At 45.1% G+C, this 19,539-nt stretch overlaps 1 protein-coding gene across 1 annotated transcript in view; it reads left to right on the plus strand.

Annotated features, from left to right (window-relative positions):
- VPS53 (VPS53 subunit of GARP complex) overlaps nt 1-19,539 on the plus strand; it is a 135,037-nt gene that overhangs the window by 92,409 nt on the left and 23,089 nt on the right. Inside the window, exons 15-18 of the mRNA XM_039253311.1 lie at nt 477-624; nt 6,394-6,476; nt 7,383-7,461; nt 19,148-19,296. Of these exons, the coding sequence (XP_039109242.1) occupies nt 477-624; nt 6,394-6,476; nt 7,383-7,461; nt 19,148-19,296 (459 nt within the window). The remainder of the gene's footprint in view (nt 1-476; nt 625-6,393; nt 6,477-7,382; nt 7,462-19,147; nt 19,297-19,539) is intronic.

The following is a 19,539-nucleotide window of genomic DNA, read 5'->3' on the forward strand; positions in this document are numbered from 1 at the left end:
GATATTCTTTCCTGCTTTGTCAAAGATCAGTTGGCTGTATACTTTTGGGTCCACTTCTGAGTTCTCAATTCTGTTCCATTGGTCTATGGGTCTGTTTTTGTGCCAATACCATACTGTCTTGAGGATGACAGCTTTGTAGAAGAGGCTGAAGTCTGGGATGGTGCAGATCGGGAGATTCTAAGCTAAGCAGAGAGGCTGCTGGCAGCCTTCTCTGTGAGTATCAGAGTCATTATAGTTCATATGACTGATTACTGGCCTGCTGTTAGAATTGTCTCTTCCTACTTCTGATGGTCAGAGAACTTAAACAGATGATAGTCAAGGTAAGGTCAATAGGAAAAGGACTCATTGTGCGTGGGTTTGTTTGGGCCACATCCAGCCTTTCCTTCCCCCTTTTCTTTGTCTTAAGATGTGCCGTTACCAGCTCAGGAAGCAAATGAGAAGCCCCAGCCTGACTGGTTCCTGTCCCTTTTCCTCAGGACCACAAGCAGCAGCGGAGGGCTGACCATCAGCAGCCTCCTCAAGGAAAAGGAAGGCTCCGAAGTAGCCAAGTTCACTCTGGAGGAGCTCTGCCTCATCTGCAGCATCCTGAGCACAGCAGAGTACTGTCTGGCCACCACCCAGCAGGTGAGCTGCCTGCCACTTCCTCTTCCTGAACCATCTGTGCTGCTTAACTCAGGGCATGGAACCGTGGGCCCTGACTGGCCATGTAGAACCCTGGGCAGCCATGAACAGGCTGGTCACAGAGGAAAATTTGCCGTCCAGCCAGAAGATGGCCCGGGCAGCCATCTTACAGAAGAGCCTTGTTAAAAGGAGACTGGGTAAGAAAGTATGACCGGTCTCCTCCCCAGCGTGGGCTCAGCTCCTCAGAGGGCATGGCTGCTTGAAAGTAGGTCAGTAGCACTGTCTCCCATGTGAGAAAAACAGTAACACACTTAATGGTGCTGGGACCCGGCCTTTGGTGGTGATGAGTCACAGCCAGCGATCCCATGCTCAGAAGTGTTACTGGGCTGAGCAGAATCCTTTGGGCTTTCATGTGTCTCCCGAAATTTTCAGAGCATTCTGGGCTTGCCTAAACAAACAACCATTGTTTGGACGCTGACGTTCAGGAACTGTGAAGCAGGAAAGGGTGATGCCTCTCCTGGAGCTCCCCCTTAGCAGAAGGAAGACCCAGAAGAATTTTCCATTTAGCCTTAGACATGGGATTAGGAGTTCCTTTTCACATTTGGTCTGGAATTCACCTAAGGCCAAGAGAAGGAAAATAATTGCAGAAGGTTCAGCTCTTCCCCCCTTTTTGGGCTTATTATTTACACATGTCTGGATCATAGGCAGGTAGTCATCAATTATGGTTCAGACGGCCCAGCTTAGAGCGCCTGTGAGCCAGAGCAAGACACCGTGACCTGATCAGAAATCAAGAGTCAGACATTTAACAGACTGAGCCACCCAGGTGCCCCAAAATAGAGTATTTTAAAAGTAAAATAACCGTGGTACCAAAGGGGAAAAATATAAAACTAATGATTCTTGGGTCACCTGGGTGGCTCATTCAGTTAAAGCATCAGACTTGATTTTGGCTCAAGGTCATGATTTCATGGTTCCTGGGATCGAGCCCCACACTGTGCTCTGTGCTGACAGCATGGAGTCTGCTTGGGATTCTCTCTCTCCCACTCTCCCTGCTCCTCTTCTGCTCACAAACTCTCTTTCTCGCTCTCAAAATAAATAAATGAACATTTTTAAAAAATAACTCTTAATCCCATCACTGTCAAATAATCATATTAGCAATTTGGAGTATTTTCCTTTGATCCTTTTTCATGAACATAGTTTTGTGTGCTATAGTCATTTCTTTCTGCAAGGCAGAAAAGGTATTTATTTATTTATGTATAAAGTTTATTTATTTTGAGAGAATGTGTGTGTGTGTGTATGTGTGCGCACGCACGCACATGAGTGGGAGAGAGGATGGGAGAGAGAGAGAGAGAGAGACAGAGAGAGAGAGAGAGAGAGAGAGAGAATCTCAAGCAGGCTCCACAAACTGTCAGCACAGAGGGACACAGACCCTGAGATCATGACCTGAGCCAAAATCAAGAGTCGGATGCTTCACCACCACAGTTTTGTACACTATAATCTTAACTTGCTTCATTCATATCCCTTTGTTGTTATGCGTTAGCATTTCTTCTGTTGCTATGATATCTTTATTACCAACAATGTTACAGTTATAAAATATTCCATTAAAGGACAACACCATAAATGATTTAAGAGGATCCTGCAGAATTATCTATGCTGGTTCAGGGTTTGCTTCTATAAGTAATTCTACAAAGAACATCCAATATGTTTCGCATTATTTTTCTAGACCAGATTCTTGTTTTTTTAACATTTATTTCTTTATTTTGAGAGAGAGAGAAGGTGTGCGTGCACATACACAAGCAGAGGAGGGGCAGAGAGAGAGCAGAGTTAACAAATTGCAAGCAGGCTCCGCGCTATCACTGCAGAGCCCAACGCAGGCTCGATCCCTCAAACCGGAGATCATGATCGGAGCAGGAATCAAGAGTCAGATGCTTAACCAGCTGAGCCACCCAGACACCCCTCTAGAGCAGATTCTTAAAAGTTCTAGAAGTACTCGTAAACCAAAGACCATTTTGATGACTCATAAGTGTAGCCAATTTTTTTGTGATTTAGTAAAAATTATTTTTGTTGATCATAAAAGTCAGTACATTGTTAGCACCTATATTGTGATACTTAAATACTCTTTTTCCCTAAAAGAAACCAGAGATCCCTGGAGAAATGAGTAATCCCAGGTGTGGGACAGGAAATGTACAAGGTGAGCCTGAAGCATCATGTCATACAAAAAGCAAGAAAAATATCAAAGACTGTGAGAGTCCTTCCAGAGGATTCCGGAGCCATAATGGGCTCACTGTACAAAAAGATGTGCACAGGTCCTAACTACCAGTACCCATGAACGTGACCCTGTTTGGAAATGGGGTCTTTGAAGCTATAATTAAGTAAGGATCTGAAAAAGAGATTATTTTGCATTTAGGGGGAACCCTAAATCCAATGACTGGCATCCTTAGAAAGGAGAGGAAGATCTAATAAGTCACAGGCAAGAAAGCCACGTGAAGCCACACAGAGATTGGAGAGAGATGTCTGTAAGCCAAGGAACACCAGGGATTGCCAGCAACCAGAGGATAGAGGAGAGACATGGAATCATTTCTCCCTGAGAACCTCTAGAAGGAACCTACTCTGCCAGCACCTTGACTTTGGACTCCGGTCTCTGGAACTGAGAGAATAAATGTCTGTTCTGAGCCACCAGGTAATGCTGGAGCAGCCCTAAGGATCTAATACAGGAGCCCACCTGAATGCGCTCTGCTGGTCAGAGGCGGGAATGTGTAAGCATCAAAGAGAAGTTAACTGCAGTGCACTGAAAACACCAAATATGTTTAAATCCATGTGGTTATGATGATTTTATTTTTAAGTTTACTTATCACTTTCAAAAACACTAAGGAACCACTGGTGTGAATTGAATACTGGTAAAGAGGAAGTTTTTATCCTTTCTTTCCTATTTAACTTAAACCTCAGGATCATGAAATCATTGACAATGGGAGGTATCTCTTTATAGCAGAATTTCAGCTAATAAGTGAAGAAGAAACAAATTAGAATGCCATTCTTTTATACCTCCTAATGAAATAATGGATCTGGGCATTGACTGTCGGTGGCTACTGACATGAAAACAGAGACAAGTGAGCATCATGTATCTGCTGGCAGAAACACACAACACCATCTCAAAAAGAGAAAGAAAAAAGAACCTGAATCTGATCAAGCTTCTACATGAAACTACAATTTAGAGAAAATACAAGGAACAGAGGAACGTGTTAATACCCTGTAGCTACAATCAGCAAAATTCAAACTGGGAAAATCTATAGAGCAAACAATCCAGTTTCCTTAGGAAAAAAATGGCAGGAAGAGGGCATGAAGAATTGGAGTGAGATACCAAAGAGACAAGAATCCAAGCGGTGTGGGGTGCCTGGGTGGCTCAGTCAGTTAAGTGTCTGACCGTTGATTTTAGCTCAGTTCGTGATCCCACAGTTTGTTAGTACAAGCCCTGTGTCAGGTTCTGTGCTGACAGTGTGGAGCCTGCCTGGGATTCTCTCTCTCCCTCTCTCTCTGGCCCTCCCCACTTCATGTGCCACCCCCATCTCAAAATAAATAAACTTAAAAAAAAAAAAAGATCTAAGTGGTGAAGAACTCAAAAATAAAACTTAGAAAACAGTGCTAATAACGTAATCACTATTGGCTCATTAATTGTAACCCTTTTACACTTAACGCCTGCATAGGGTGTTGCTTTCATTCATCCAGGAGATCTTTATGTAGTGCTTACTATGTACCAGGCACGGTATTTGGTGTTAATTAATAGAAGTGAACAAAGTAAAAGGTTTCTTATTATCAGGGAACTTAGAACTAATGGAGGAGCCAAGATAATATTAAATAAGCCAAGATGTAACTTCAATGTTGGGGTGAGTGCTGGTTAGGGAGTTGCTTACTCAAGTAGCTGATCAAGGAAGGGCTCCGGGAGGAGAACTGGTATGGAAGCCGACGCCAAGGGTTGGGAAGGGGATTGCCAGCGGAGGCGTGAGGAAGGGGTTGGGGGGGGGGTGGCAAAGCAAGGGGGCTGGTTAGGGGGGTGGACAAGGCATGTTTCAGGGAGAGGTAGTGGGAGGTGGGAAGTATAAAGGCCCTGAGGGGGAGAGACTTGGTGAGTTCCAGAACCTTAAGCCTTCAGAGTAAATGAAGCCAAGCAGGCAAGGGGGAAAGCAAGATGTGGGCTGGAGAACCTGACAGGACCCACTCTCAGCTAGTTAGAAGTTTGGATTTTATTCTCAGCATCACAGGAAAAGATCTCTGAAGAGTTTAAGCATTGTAGGCCTGTGCTGTCATTTGCTCCCTTTGTCACTTATAAATGTGTGGACTGTTTCCAATTTGTCACTAATGTAAGCAAGGTCAGAGTGTATGCTTTAAGAAAAGAGGATCTTGGGGCACCTGGGTGGCTCAGTCAGTTAAGTATCCAACTTCAGCTCAGGTCATGATCTCACGGTTCATGAATTCGAGCCCCATGGCAGGCTCTGTGCTGACAGCTCAGAGCCTTGAGCCTGCTTCAGAGTCTCTTTCTCTCTGTCCTTTCTCTCTGTCCCTCCCCTGCTTGTACTCTGTCTCTCTCTAATATAAATAAAACATTACAAAAAAGAAAAGAGGATCTTACCTGTTTTGTTCACTGAGTAACTCATTTGCTCTGGCACAAAGCAGGCTTTCTGTAAATTTTGGTTGAATTAGTGAACACTGCAAAGAATACTCGCATATCTTTGTATATTGTCCTCGTTATTCATTGCAATATATCTCTAGATGGAGTGTAGTTAAATTTCTGCTTTTTGAATAAATTGCCTTCCAAAAGGTTACACTAATTTACACATCCCTAAGAGGATTTTTTTAATTTCAGACGAAACATTCATTATTCTTAGAGTTTGTGTACTCAGCAGCTTTGGGAGTGCTAGATGAGTCAGTTCCCAGGGTGCTTGGAAATGTTTACAATCCCCAGTCAGTTGTCTTTTTCTTTGAGGCCATTGGGAGCATGACCAGTGTTTGGCTGCAGGCTGATGAAGGCAGACTGGTTTTTTTTTTTGTTTTTTACCTGAGTGTCCGTGGCACCTTAACATGGTGGGTGGCCCACAGCAGCACCCTCCGTGAATACTTTCACGGATTTTACTGCCACTCACCACCAGAGGCTTCCAGTGCTGGTGAGCGAGCCTGCAGTTTCTGGAGCAGGGAGGATCCTGACAACTGGGGTCTTTTTTAAAATGAAGTAAAGAGCGCCTGAGTGGCTCAGTCGGTTAAGTGTCTGACTTCGGCTCAGGTCATGATCTCACAGTTCGTGGGTTCGAGCCCCACGTTGGGCTCTGTGCTGACAGCTAGCTCGGAGCCTGGAGCCTGCTTCAGATTCTGTGTCTCCTTCTCCCTCTGACCCCGCCCTGCTCACACTGTCTCTCTCTCTCTCTCTCTCTCTCAGAAATAAATAAAACATTAAAAAATATAGTTTTTAATAAAACCAGTGAAGTGAATTGTCCGCGTGTCATAAGAACTGAGTGCAGCCCAGTGACGGGCACGGGTTCTCCAGGAAGCTTGACTCCTGACCCCACCACTCCCTGTCTTGGGAGGTCACACATCCACTTTCTCTTCTGTAAAATGGAGATAATAATAGGATCTTCCTCCTCGGGCTATGAGGATTAAATGAGTCCTTACAGGACAAGTGTCTAGAGTTGCACCTGACTCCTCAAACTTGGGACCCACTAAGTACTGCTACTTACGGCACTCCTTTGGATAATCGTTAAGCGTGTTCTTCTCTCTTACCGTTAATAGCTAGAAGAAAAACTCAGAGAAAAAGTTGATGTGAGTCTGACTGAACGAATCAATCTGACTGGAGAAATGGATACATTCAGCACGTATGTACCTTGCATATATTTGCTTAAGGCCGGCCCTTTGCCCCTCACAAAGCAGCGTGTCTCAGGCCATCGGCCGTAGGTCACGACCAAGCCTCAGAGGTTCCCAGGGCCTCCCCTGTTGAATCCGGATGACTCCCCAGGAGCCACTAAGACGAAGCATTAGAAGTCAGTGCCTCCTGCGCGGGCTCCTCAGAAGCAGTCATATTTAGCGCAAAGGGTCTCCACCGTTGCACTCCCAACACTAACAAAAAGAGAAGTCCTCCCTTGGCTGTCCCTGCAGGAAGGTCAAGTCCAGGGCCTCCTGTCTGGCCCCCTACCCCAAGTCCCCACCCGCTGGGTGTAAGCGGCTTGACTTTAGCTGGGGGTGGGGGTGGGGTCGAGGGTGTCTATCCGAGAGGTTCAGCTGGAGAGCCTTCTCAAGGTAGCCCTTCCACCGCCTGTATTGCCTGCGGTGCATTTGTTGTGGTCGGTAAGTGCGACTGGGGTAGGCCAGGCCCCGGCTTGCACACCAGCCACTTCCCAAGAAAAAGTCAAGACTCTCTTTTCTTAAGTCAGCTCCTCTCCTTTTCTCAACTTTTTTTTTTCAAGTTCTGATTTAAACATCTTGGGCAAACAGGTGCTTTTGGAGTAAGACGTGATGTGGAGCAGGGGCCCTCGCCATGGAGTTTTGTGACCTGACTCAGTGGGCACACAGCCAAACAGAGGCCAGGACACACAGCAACAGTGAAGAGCCGAGAGGCTCCTCCTTGTCATCCGTTCCCTTTTGAAATCAAACTCGAGTTCTTCTGAAGGAATGATGAATCTAATTTTGACACAGGTCCCTAGAAGATTTGGCGGGGGCCATGTCGGTCATTCAGGAAGTTAGCCTTTTAAAGTCGTGACCACCGTGATTTGTTTCACTTGCAGTGTCATCTCTAGCAGCATTCAGTTGTTGGTTCAGGATCTGGATGCTGCCTGCGACCCTGCCCTGACTGCCATGAGCAAGGTAAGGCTTGGGGAAGTGCCTCTTCTATTCCTCCAGGAGGGTCCCAGGTGGTCCCTGCAAGCCCTAGCCCATGGCTCCTTGAGGTTCTTCACAGCTTCGAGTATCAGCGGGGAGGAGGCCAGAAGACCTCCAGATCAGTGTATCTCGTACCCTAGGCCAGTTGCTTGTCCTCTGAGAACGAGACAGGGAGCAGGTGCGTTTGGTAAGTCCAAAGCAGAGGTCTCTGTTTAGCATCTGACACATGCTGAAAACTTTCATGTGATCTCCCCAGAACGGGTGTTTTTCTTAGTGCTTACGGCAGTAACTTCTGACTCTGTCCCAGCTATGGTATCAGTATAGGATTATTTGACCGGGTTGGAGACCTTGGTTTTACTAATGTCATGGTGGCCCATCAGTCAGTCCTGAGCCCCCAGTCCCCTCCTTTAGCACATGCTACCTGGCATTACTATTTGGCTTTCACGTGCCTGTGTCTTTTCTTCCTAAAAGAATATAAATTCCTGAAGTGCTTGGACAATTTAGGATCTAGAAGAATCTCTTGTTTGTTGGTTAATTACCTTGGAAATGGGCAGTTCTTTGTTGCTTCTTAACCCAAATAACACAAAGCTGTCCACTCTAGAATTTCTAGAGCAGGGGTCAGCAAACTACACCCTGCAGTCTAAATCTTACCCATTGCCTGTTTTTGTAAAGTCTTATTGGAACACAGCCATGCCTGTTCACATATATATTATCTGTGGGTGCTTTGTGCTACAGCGGCAGAATTAAGTAATTAATTAGTAAGTAAGTAATGAGACCATACAGCTCAAAAAGCTTAAAAATATTTACCGTCTGGCCCTTTACAGAAAATGTTTGCCAGTAACTGTTCTCGAATTATCAGACTCTTGTAGCATTCTCTTTTTTAAAAATTTTTTAAAATGTTTTATTTATTTCTGAGAGAGAAAGAGAGACAGTGTGAGCAGAGTGAGGGTCAGAAAGAGAGGGACACACAGAATCTGAAGCAGGCTCCAGGCTCTGAGCTGTCAGCACAGAGCCTGATGCGGGGCTCGAACCCACGAACTATGAGATCATGAGCTGAGCCGAAGTCGGACACTTAACGGACTGAGCCACCCAGGCGCCCCTCTTGTAGCATTCTTAAACTCTGAAGAAAGAACCTCTCTAGAGCCTCCTGGCCAGTAGCAGAGTACAGTGGAAAAAACACTGGCCTCAGAGTCAGACAGACCTAACTCTTCCCATTTTTCCTTTGGGGGCGTTGAGCAAATGACTTAACCCCTCTGGGCCCAAGTGAACGCAAGTGTGTGAAATGCGGCCCTTCGCTGCCCAGTGCTGTCGGGACAGAACATGAAGAGGGCCGCTGGCCCGGCACCAATAGATGTTGGTGCTCTTGTCAGGAGCGGTGGCCGTGTCACAAGGTTGTATAAGCACACATTTGGTCTGAATTGGGGTTTGTAGTAGATTGTAAATATTTAACAAAAATAGGATGAAAACCAAAACTTAGTCTGCAGGGTTGTATGAAGCAGAGTGGGGAGTCATGCACAGCTGATGTCACAGAGTTTCTATTAAAAAAGCTGATGCCTCCGCCAATCAGGTGGGTGCGTGTATTTCCAGTGCTCTCTGTTTATGAGCGGAACATGAGCAGGCAGATTGGGGCTCACCCATTTTCTTAAAGGAACATGGCTCTGAAGAGTCATTCTTTTTGGGCTCTGATTATCCCCTAGCTGCTGGTGAACATCACCGTATCCTGCATCTGATCTGTTCCAGCTGCCATCTCTGCTGAACTGCCACACACTTTACATCAGAATGCAGCTGGTAGAAGAATTTTTACATTTACCAAGGAAGAGTGGGTCTTTTCCCCCAGTAAAATAACACTTGTAGGGGGTTTAACACTCCAGGTGTTGCTTATATGAACTGTCAGTTCATTAGTGGGTTTCCCTTAAATATCCCCTCACCCACTGCCCCCGACCACCACCCATTTCTCCCCCAGACCCACAACAGCAAGTATTAACAGAGACCATACCTCCAGAATCGTTTGTTTATATCCTAGGAAAACCACAGACGAGGGAGCACAGCAGCTGGGAAGCCGTAGCTCTTTGTCTGAATTCTGCAGTTCTAGTGAAATGAGATCCATGTGATGAAAATGACCAGATATAAACAAACTGAGTGGTCACACATTGATTCAACATACACTCTTTGTTATTTGTGCCAGCATCCTGTTTTGTGGAGTTTCTTCTGGGATTTTTTTCAAACTTCTGTTGTGTGATCATGCTTATTTCTGTCTCTGATTCCACCATTTTTGCTGCTATTTGGACAGTTCAATTCATACTCAGTCTCCTTGCTGGGGGTTGCAAGGCCAGGAAAGACATGGACCTTGTCTCAATCAATGGGAATCAATGCTTAGATTCCAGAACACATGGGTAAGGAATGTCTGAGTTGAGAGGAATGCCCAGGCAACAGCAATATAAGGTGTGAGGAAATCAGTACATGAGAAAAGTACAAAATGTGCCCTCTTTAAAAGAGGAGAGAGTTCATCTCTCTGTTCACATCAGGTGGGAAAGCGAAGAAAGCCTTCCTAAGGAAGTGGCCTTTGAAACAGACCCTGAAGGATGGTGATGTTTGGAACAAATTTCACCTTCCCACCAGCAACAGTCAGGGGCTCTAAAATGTCCGTATCTTCACCAGTGCTTTATTTTTCAGGGTAGCCATTCTATCTCATTGTGGTTTCAGTTTGTGTTTGTGTTTCCCTGATGACTAAGGTGTTGAGCATCTTCTCATGTGCTTATTGGCCATCTGTGTATCTCCTTTGAAGAAATGTCAGTTCAAATCCTTTGTCCATTTTTAAATTGGGTTCTTTTTATTGTTGAGTTGTAAAAGTTATTTTTATAGTCAAGATAACTACACTCCCTATCAAATATGTGATTTGTAAATATTTTCTCCCTTTCTATGGGTATCTTTTCACTTTCTTTTATTTATTTATTTTTTGTTTATTTTTGAGAGAGAGACAGAGAAAGAGACAGAGTATGAGCAGGAGAGGGGCAGAGAGAGAGGGAGACACAGAATCCAAAGCAGGCTCCAGGCTCTGAGCTGTCCGCACAGAGCCCAACGCGGGGCTCAAACTCATGAGACTGCAAGACCATGACCTGAACTGAAGTTGGATGCTTAACTAACCGAGCCACCCAGGGGCCCCTCACTTTCTTGATTACGTACTTTGAAACACTAAAGTTTTTAATTTTGTTGAAGTCTAGTTTTCATAGTTTTTCTTTTGCTACTTGTGCTTTTGGTGTTCTAAGACACCATTGCCTAATCCAGAATTACAAAGATTTACACCTGTATTTTTCTTCTAAGCTTTTTGTAGTTTCAGCCCTTATATTTGGGCCTTCAGTGCATTTTGAGTTCACTTTTGTATATGATGTGAGATAAGGATTCAGCTTTGTTTCTTTGCATGTAGATATACAGCTGTCCCAGGACCATTTGTTGTTAAGGCTATTCTTTACCCACTGGATGGTCTTGACACTCTTGTCAAAAATCAGTTGACCACAGATATACAGGTTTATTTCTGGACTTTCGGCTATATTCCATTGATCTATATGTCTGTCTTTATGCCAGCACTACCACTCTGTTTTGATTATTGCAGCTTTGTTTTGTTTTTTGGGAGTTTTTAATGTTTACTTATTTTTGAGAGAGAGGGAGACAGAATCCAAAGGAGGCTTCTTGCTGTCGGCGCAGAGCCCGAAGGAGAGCCCGAACTCACAAACGATGAGATCATGGCCTGAGCCAAAGTTGGAGGCATAGCCAACTGAGCCACCAGTGCACCCCACTTATTGCAGCTTTGTATCAAGCTTTAAAATCCGGAAGCATGAATCCTCCAAGTTTATTCTTTTTCGAGATTGTTTGACCATTTTGATCTCCTACAGTGTCACCATTTTTTGTCTTCCCTGCAGTGTCCTTCTCCATGAAGCACCACAGTACCTAGACCACCTCTCCAGTCTGTCATACAATTGTTTTTATATCCGTTTCCCCTATTAGGCTTTGAACAACTTGAGGGCTGTGTCTTGCTCACTTTTGGATCTCCGTGGCATAGCTTAACAGTAGTGTTCCCTCACTGACTTAGACGGTAAAGAGGGCAGGAAGAAGAAAGAACTAAAGTTTGTAGACACCCATTTGACCAAAGAATGGTGACAAAATGAGACACAGATAACCCTACTGATTTAGCTGGACAGAGCAGGTAGACATAGAGTATCTCTTTAGGAAATGGCAGGATCAGAGACTGAAACCTTTTGGCACATGTAAGTACTGTTGAGGATATGATACTCCTTGATAGTACTCAACAGCAGGGCTCCTGACTTCAACAAGTAGCATCCTGGAGCTGATTGAAGGGAGATCAGAAGTAGGAAATGCCCACATCTAGCTAGTAGCCCCCCACATGTGGGCGAGAGCCCTGCTGCTAGAAAAGGAGAGGAAAACACAAAGTGGCAAAGTTTGGTAGAAAATACAGGAACAGCCTTAAACAGACCCGGCCCGTGTGAAAGAAGTAAAATATGGTAAGAGTTTAGTGGTCTCTCTGAAAAGGTAATTTTGAGATTACAGTAATGTTGTAGATAAGGTATATCAAAATTTCAGACTATTTTTCCCTACCATGTTGCATTATTTTCTTAGATGAGCTCTAGGAGATAATAGTGGTCATTTATGGAGCACTTGACCAGGTATCAGCACCCAAATGCAGGATCTCATTTAATTCTGACAATAAATGTATAAGGTACCTCTATTATTTCCTTCTCCCTTTCACTGATAAGGGAACTGAAACTCAGAGAAGTTGAGTCCCTTGTCCCAGACCTCTTAGATAGCATGTGGGAGAGCCAGGATCCAAATTCAGGTTGGTCTCTCTGCAGGATTATACTACACCATACATACATAGTGAGCAACTGTGGAAACTGAAGCAAACTTAGCTTAAGTAACTTAGCCTAAAAGTGGAAGGGCCCTAAGTCAATGTGTGCCCGGTGCTGCTGGGTTCCTGAAAATCGTCGTGCTTACCAGACTGAGTCTTTGGGCACTCACGGGCACCCTGTTAGATATTAGTCTTCAGTCTTTCTCAATCTGACACCGTGACTTTCCCCCAGGGGAGAAAATCTGCTGAGCAGCCAACCCAGGTGTTCCAGCCTGGTTTGCATATTTCTCACTGAAAAGGAAGAAATCTTCATTCTGGTGTGTTTGTTTTCTTTTTCATAATATACCCAAAACCATATTAAGCCTTGTAACAGTGAAGCCAGAAATAAAACCAAGTCTCTAGATTCTTGAAGAGGTAATTATTTGTAGTGCTTTAGGAGAAATACAAAGACTTCTGTAGTTTAAATGTAAATTCTATAAATCTTCAGCAATTAGCTATTGTAATTAGGCTTTACAATGGCTTCCTGAGAAAGAGACCATTGGTCCCATGGTCCCCTCCTCACTGCGTCCTTTTTCCTGGGGCTCCTCACAGAATCTAACTCTCTGTCCAAGATCAGACACACTTTGCTTTTGCCCCTTAATAGTAGTTTTAGAAAAAAAACCAGAAAGAAGAAACTGAACAAATTAAATTTCCTTACAGTCTGGCATGTAATTTCTATTAGGTTTCAAGACTGTGAACATGTACTAATCTAGGAGGCCACATTACTGTCCCCCAAAGACATTTTGAAATGGCTAGAACAGTGCTCAAATCTGTTCTCATTTTCCTCTGTCATTAAAATGTAAATCTATTTCAGGAGGCCCGCAGAACTCCATGGTTAAGAAATCCTCGAGTTCACCTTCCACTTAACAATCAAAGCACATCTTTTTTTTACAAAAGATTTCTTTTTTTCATGATGACCAAAGCAAATCAGCTTCATTATAAAAAACTATATAAAAAATAACAGATTTTTAAAAAGAAGAAAATTTAAATCACTCATAGTCCAGCCAATAGATTTACGTCAGTCTTTTTATGCATACAGTGTTTTTTTTAATTTTTTGTGTATACTTATTTTTTTTTAATGTTTTTTTTTTAATTTATTTCTAGGAGAGAGAGAGAGAGAGCGAGCGTGAACAGGGGAGGGTCAGAGAGAGAGGGAGTCACAGACCGAAACAGGCTCCAGGCTCTGAGCCGGCAGTCAGCACAGAGCCCGGCGTGGGGCTCGAACCCACGAACCGCGAGATCATGACCTAAGCGAAAGTCAGACGCTTAACCGACAAAGCCACCCAGGTGCCCCTGTGTATACTTATTTTTGATAGCGAAAGAGACTGAGCACAAGCTGGGGAGGGACAGAGAGAGGGAGACACAGAATCCCAAGCAGGCTTCAGGTGGGGCTCGAACCCACAGCCTGCGAGATCATGACCTGAGCCAAAGTCGGATGCTTAACCGACTGAGCCACGCAGGCGCCCCACATATAGTGTTTAAATAGAAGCTCATACTTTATATACAGCTTTATAACTATTTTTCTCATTTAGCAGGTTTTAATAGTTTTCTGTGTTGTTTAGTCCAGAGCTGCTAAATTCCACGGACAGAGTGTTTGTTGTTAAAATTGTAGCAACAATTTACATTTACCATGGAACTAATACCTGACAGGCACTATGTTAAGAGCATTCGACGTGTTATCTTTCAACAACTGTATGGATTACAGAATTATCACCCCAAGGTGTATAGCCAAGAAAACGGAGGTTCGGGGAGGTGAGGTGGGTTGGGTAACTTACCTGAGTTACACACTTAGCAGCTTGCACAGTTTTAGAACTCAGGACTGGCAGACTCCACATTTCCTCATTTTAAGTATTCCAGTGGAGTCCTTCCCTTAAAATGTATGCCATCAACTCTCTTTTGATCATTATTTCCAATTATTCACATTTAAACAGTCTGGCAATGGACAACTCATGTATGCATGTGTGGGTGTGTGCATGTGCGTGTTTTCTGAGCACTCATAATTACTAGCCTCAGATTCATTGCCTTCAAGGGAATTGGAGAGATCAAAAGCTGTGTAAAATGCCAAGACTTTTGGTAGATATTTTCAAATTGTATTTAAGAAAAGGTTATACAAATTCACCTTCCCATCAGCCTAGCAGTGAGTAGGAAAAAAAAGTATGTATTTATCATCCTAGAGCCTTTGTTACTTGTTTCTATTCTGGATCTTCTTGGTTTGCCCCTTGGAGTCCAGGCACGCGCATCCTCTTCCTCAGCACCGCCATCACCACTACCACATCACCTGCACACGTACAGCCCCATACACAGATTCTGCCTGCTCCAATTCCTTCAGCTAATTTCAAGTTCATTTAGGGTGGGAATACTCTTTTGGAAAGCAACATGGTAAAATGGAAAAAACATTGATTTCAGAGTCAGACAAACCAATTTTAGATCTTAGCCCTGCTAACTTCTCAGTTTTGCTCATTGGGCAAATCACTGTCCTCACGCCTGTCTTACCTATAAAGCCTCCTCTACTGTGTTATTGTAGGCAGGAAGTTCATGTGGAGATGTCTACCACATGATGCTCGGTATATAGTACGTGCTCAAAAAACATTCCTTCCCCCTTTTAATTCCCCACACAGTGCTTGATCCAGTGCTCTGCATGCACAAGGAAGCTATAAATGCCACAGATGTTTGTTGTAGGAGTAAAAGTAACCCCAGACAAGCTGTAGAGTATGTGTGTGTGCCTAGGCAGACGTCGGTGCTTGGGGCCAGTGGCCCAGCAGCCCACACCATAACCCTACTCTCCATCTGCCTGAAGTGTCCCCAGAATCCGCATGCCTCAGTCTATGTTCTGTGTCTCTCTAGTCCCATGATCAAATGAACAGGTGGGAATCTGAATTCGGGGAAAATTAGTTGCTCAGGAGGCTTCTTTCCAACTTCATATAGCACTAGAGAAAACCATGTTCCAAAGTAAGCTAGTTTGGAGCTCTGCTCTCCAATTGGTGGGTTGGTCAGAATTCTGTGCTACAGGGAGCTCTGTCTACGATTATCTCCTCAGCCCTGCCTGTGAAGCATTAACATCAGTCACACACTCCTCCTCAGGTGGCAGAAACCGTGGTTGTGCCCCCGGCCCCACAGCCTCCCCTGTAGCTAAGTGTGACCATTTCCTTGGGTGCCGTTTCTCTCCATCCTGTATCTTAGTTACAGCTGCTTTTGCAAACTGTCTTTCCTGTTGTTCATATAGTAGCAGTATTATGCAACCCCACCTACACTAAAAGCACAAGAGGGCGACTTTAAGTAGGGAGGGGTAAATTCTTTTTTTAAAGATTTTATTTTTAAGTTACCTCTACACCCAGCATGGGGCTCGAACTCACAACCATTGATCAAGAGTCACATGCTTCTCCAACTGAAGCAGGCAGGTGTCCCTAGAGGGGTGAATGTCAAATGCAGAGTTTACCTGGAAAAGTCGGAACCTTATTTCTCCTGATGGCTTTTCATGATGTTTGTTCTTCCAGTGCAAGCTACTTTTTGTTTCCTTTTTTGACACAGAACTTTGTTTTGAACACCATGTATTTCATTAGCTTCTGCCTGAGAAACGGGGCTTGGCTTGCATTAAGGCCCAGGAAGTGCTTTTGTTCCCTTTTTTTTTTTTTTTTTTTTTTTTAAATAATCATCTGGGAAACAGCCTGGTGTTGTAGTGCTTGGGTTTTAGACAGACTTGGGTTGTCTCCACACTATTGTTTACCAGCCATGTGACTCTGGGCAAGTTCCCTAACCTTGTTGAGCTTTTTGACTTTCCTCCTCACCAAAGGAGCTCATGCATGAATAGTAAGTGAGATAATGTATACGAAGCACCAGGCAAAGTGACCTGCGTATGGTGGGTCCTAACATCAGTGTCTTGGGCCATTCAGGTCACAGCTTCTCCCCCAAGTCATCTGGGACAGGTGATGGCAAGCATCAACCATCTAAGGCAGTGACTGGACAGAATCGCTGCTAATTACATTTTGCAGGGTTTTTTAAATAGTAATGCCGGTGTCAACTTTCATTGTTCTCTAGTACTTTAAACTATTTTCTGACATGGGTCACCTGGATAGCTCATTCAGTTAAGCATCTGACTCTTGGTATCAGCTCAGGTCATGATCCTGCAGTTTGTGAGATCAAACCACGCTTGATGGGATTTCTCTCTTCCTCTCTCTCTGCCCCAGTCACTCTCTCTTTCTCCTTCTCCCTTTCTCTCTGCCTCTCTCATAAATAAATAAATAAGTAAGTGAATGAATAGTTTTCTTATGTCATTAAGCTGACTTAAATTTAAAATCACAAATCTACTTGACTTTTGCTAACACTTTTTTTTTTTTAATTTGTTTAATGTTTATTTATTTTTGAGAGACAGAGTGCGAGCCTGGGAGAGTCAGAGAGAGAGGTAGACACAGAAGCCGAAGCAGGCTCCAGGCTCTGAGCTGTCAGCATAGTGCCCAACGTGGGGCTCAAACTCAAAAACCATGAGATCATGACCTGAGCCGAAGTCGGACACTTAACCGACTGAGCCACCCAGGCGCCCCACTAATACTTCTTTTAACTTGACCAGTGGAGTTATCACCGGCTAACTATTAAACCAAATCAGATCTTTTCATATATATTCCAAATGTGGCCAAATGTGACATGGCAATAAGAGGGCTTAGCCCACCAGCGAGAACTCAAAAGTCCATTTCCCACGCTTTATCTTGCTTCAGAGCTGCTTTGTAATCAATGACACGGTGCGTCGCCACCTCCCTTTATGGTTGTCTTCTGTTAATGGAGAACTACAATGTGTAGACAATTGTGTGTTAACCTTGTGAGATGTTGAAGTGTCAAACGTTGCCTACCTGGAAAACAGTAGTCATTTCTGTGCAAGAGCCTCATGGCAGGTGGAGGAAGGAGCAGCAGGCTCTGTCCCCGGGTTGCTGTGTTTCCACAGGGCACTCTGCTCCACGCGGTGCCGCAGAGCCAGGGAAGAGAGGGTGAGGTTCAGACAGGAGCAGCATCTGTCAATTCTGGCCTCACCTCATGAGCTCCTGTAAGATGACCTAGGATGCTTTTTGTTCAGGTGGGTCAAATCTCTAGGATTAGAGCCTTTTGAATAGGCTCTAGCCTCTAAGCCTTTTGCATAGGATAAAAAGATAATAAGAAAAACATTACACATAAAGCAATAGAATATAAAGTCGGTTCATAGTAGAACCTTCTACTGTTTCTCCATGGTTTGTTCCTAATTTTCCCCAGTGAAAAATTAGAGACCTTTTTCTATCTGGCACTTTGTTGTGAAACCTCTTCATAAGACTTCATGTTTCTGGGCCTTGGTTTTCTTATCTCTAAAATGAAGACAGAGGTTCCTTCCTGCTTTTTTCTATGCTCACACGTACCTAAAGTTTTCAAATATAAACATCTGCTGATTTGAAGAAACATGAGGACAAACCATGGAGCCATTCGAGCTTCCCAGGAGCTGGGGAGTCATCCATGTACAATATGATTCCTTTAAACGAGTTCCCTCCGTATTGAATTTTTCCTTTCCCCAAGAGCTGTATAAAATAGTGTTCTCTTGCCAGAGACATCAAGGCCTCAGAGCTGCCGCCCCCCTTCTGCGAACATATTACATGGTTAGTGTTTGGCTTAGGATCTTTGTAATAGACGGCCCAGCTCCGTTCCGAGAGGCTGACTCAGCAGAATCCTCCAGCACATTCCTGCTCTTTTCAGGACTAAAGTGCCCGTTTGCTGCCAGCCTCAGGGCAGGCTGGGTGCCGCCACTGCCTCTCTTCTCCTGTACATGTCCAAGGGGGGAGAGGCCCCACAGTATTGCTTCTTGCCCTGTTTTAGTGTAGATGTTTTCCAGAGCGTTTCTCCTGATTCTCCTCAGGTGGTTAGAGCTTGAGCCAAGTGGGTCCCTCGTTTGTGCCACCGGCCTGCCCAGGGACCGCTCAGGTCCTTCTCTGTGAAGCCGGCGTGCCCCACGCCTGCCGTTCACACTGCCCCTGTGCTTCCTGCCTGCCCTGGTCCGCATGCCACCGCCCTGCCCTCTCCTGTGCCCCCCTTGTACTTCCCAGACATCTTTCCTTTCCCCGGACCGAGAGCCCTGCATGATCTCGAAGGTTTTATGGGTAAGGTTTGAATGTGTTACTATGGAAGACTTCCATTCTGTACACAAGTAGAGAAAACAGTATCACAGACCTCACAGACCCATCCCCCAGCTTCACTAACCCTTCATCTCCTCCTCCCGATCCTAGATTATTTTGAAGCATGTCTCCCCCATCCTATCATTTCTTGCTCCCTTTTTTCCAAATCCTCACCTCCTTACAGTTTACTTGAGTGAAAGGCCCGAGTAACTCTCGGCCAGGTTTCATTGCACTTAGCCCAGCCAGCCCTCCGACCTCCCAAGCTACCAGCCTGCTCAGAAAGGGTGCGCCTCCCCGGTTCCCCCCAGTCCTCCCCTGGTGGGTCAGTTGACACATCGGTGCCGTCCAGCTCCCCTGCCTGGTGAGGCTTCCCTTGCACGTCGGCCACTTGGTTGGGCAGGGAAGGCCAGTGCAAGCATGAGGGCTCCGGGCGGGAAAAGGTACCCGAGTCACACCTCACCGCTAAGGACAAGGTGGGTCATCGTCAGCCACTACAGACGGGGTAGGACAAACGGCCCGAAATAAAATGGCGGCCGCGACCACAAGCTCCGGCCTCACTGCCACTCCGCCTGCCCTGTCCTGGGTAACACGGAAGACTGTTCTCCTGAGAAGGATCTAAAGGCTTGTCCTCCTCTATCCCCATTTTCAGATGCAGTGGCAGAATGTGGAGCACGTTGGGGACCAGAGCCCTTATGTCACCTCTGTCATTCTCCACATTAAGCAGAATGTCCCTATCATCCGTGACAACCTGGCCTCCACCCGGAAATACTTTACTCAGTTCTGCATCAAATTTGCAAAGTAAGTCGTGGAGCATTCCCATCGCGGGGCTGTTTTGCGGGCCGCCCTCAGCAGCAGCATGCTCATGGTCCCGGGGTCCCACTGCCCAGCGGGGGTTTGCTCTGGTGCCTCCAAGTGCACTGCTTGAAGTCGCAGACAACAGCGACAGCAACATGGTCATCAGCCACAGGAAGACACACTCAGATGAGCTGGGGAGACTGTTCTTTGGGATTATGTGGACATAACAGTGCCCCTGCCTCCCCA

This window comes from Hyaena hyaena, unplaced genomic scaffold, assembly GCF_003009895.1.
Source record: "Hyaena hyaena isolate Hyena2069 unplaced genomic scaffold, ASM300989v1 scaffold_10, whole genome shotgun sequence".
Taxonomy (NCBI): domain Eukaryota; kingdom Metazoa; phylum Chordata; class Mammalia; order Carnivora; family Hyaenidae; genus Hyaena; species Hyaena hyaena.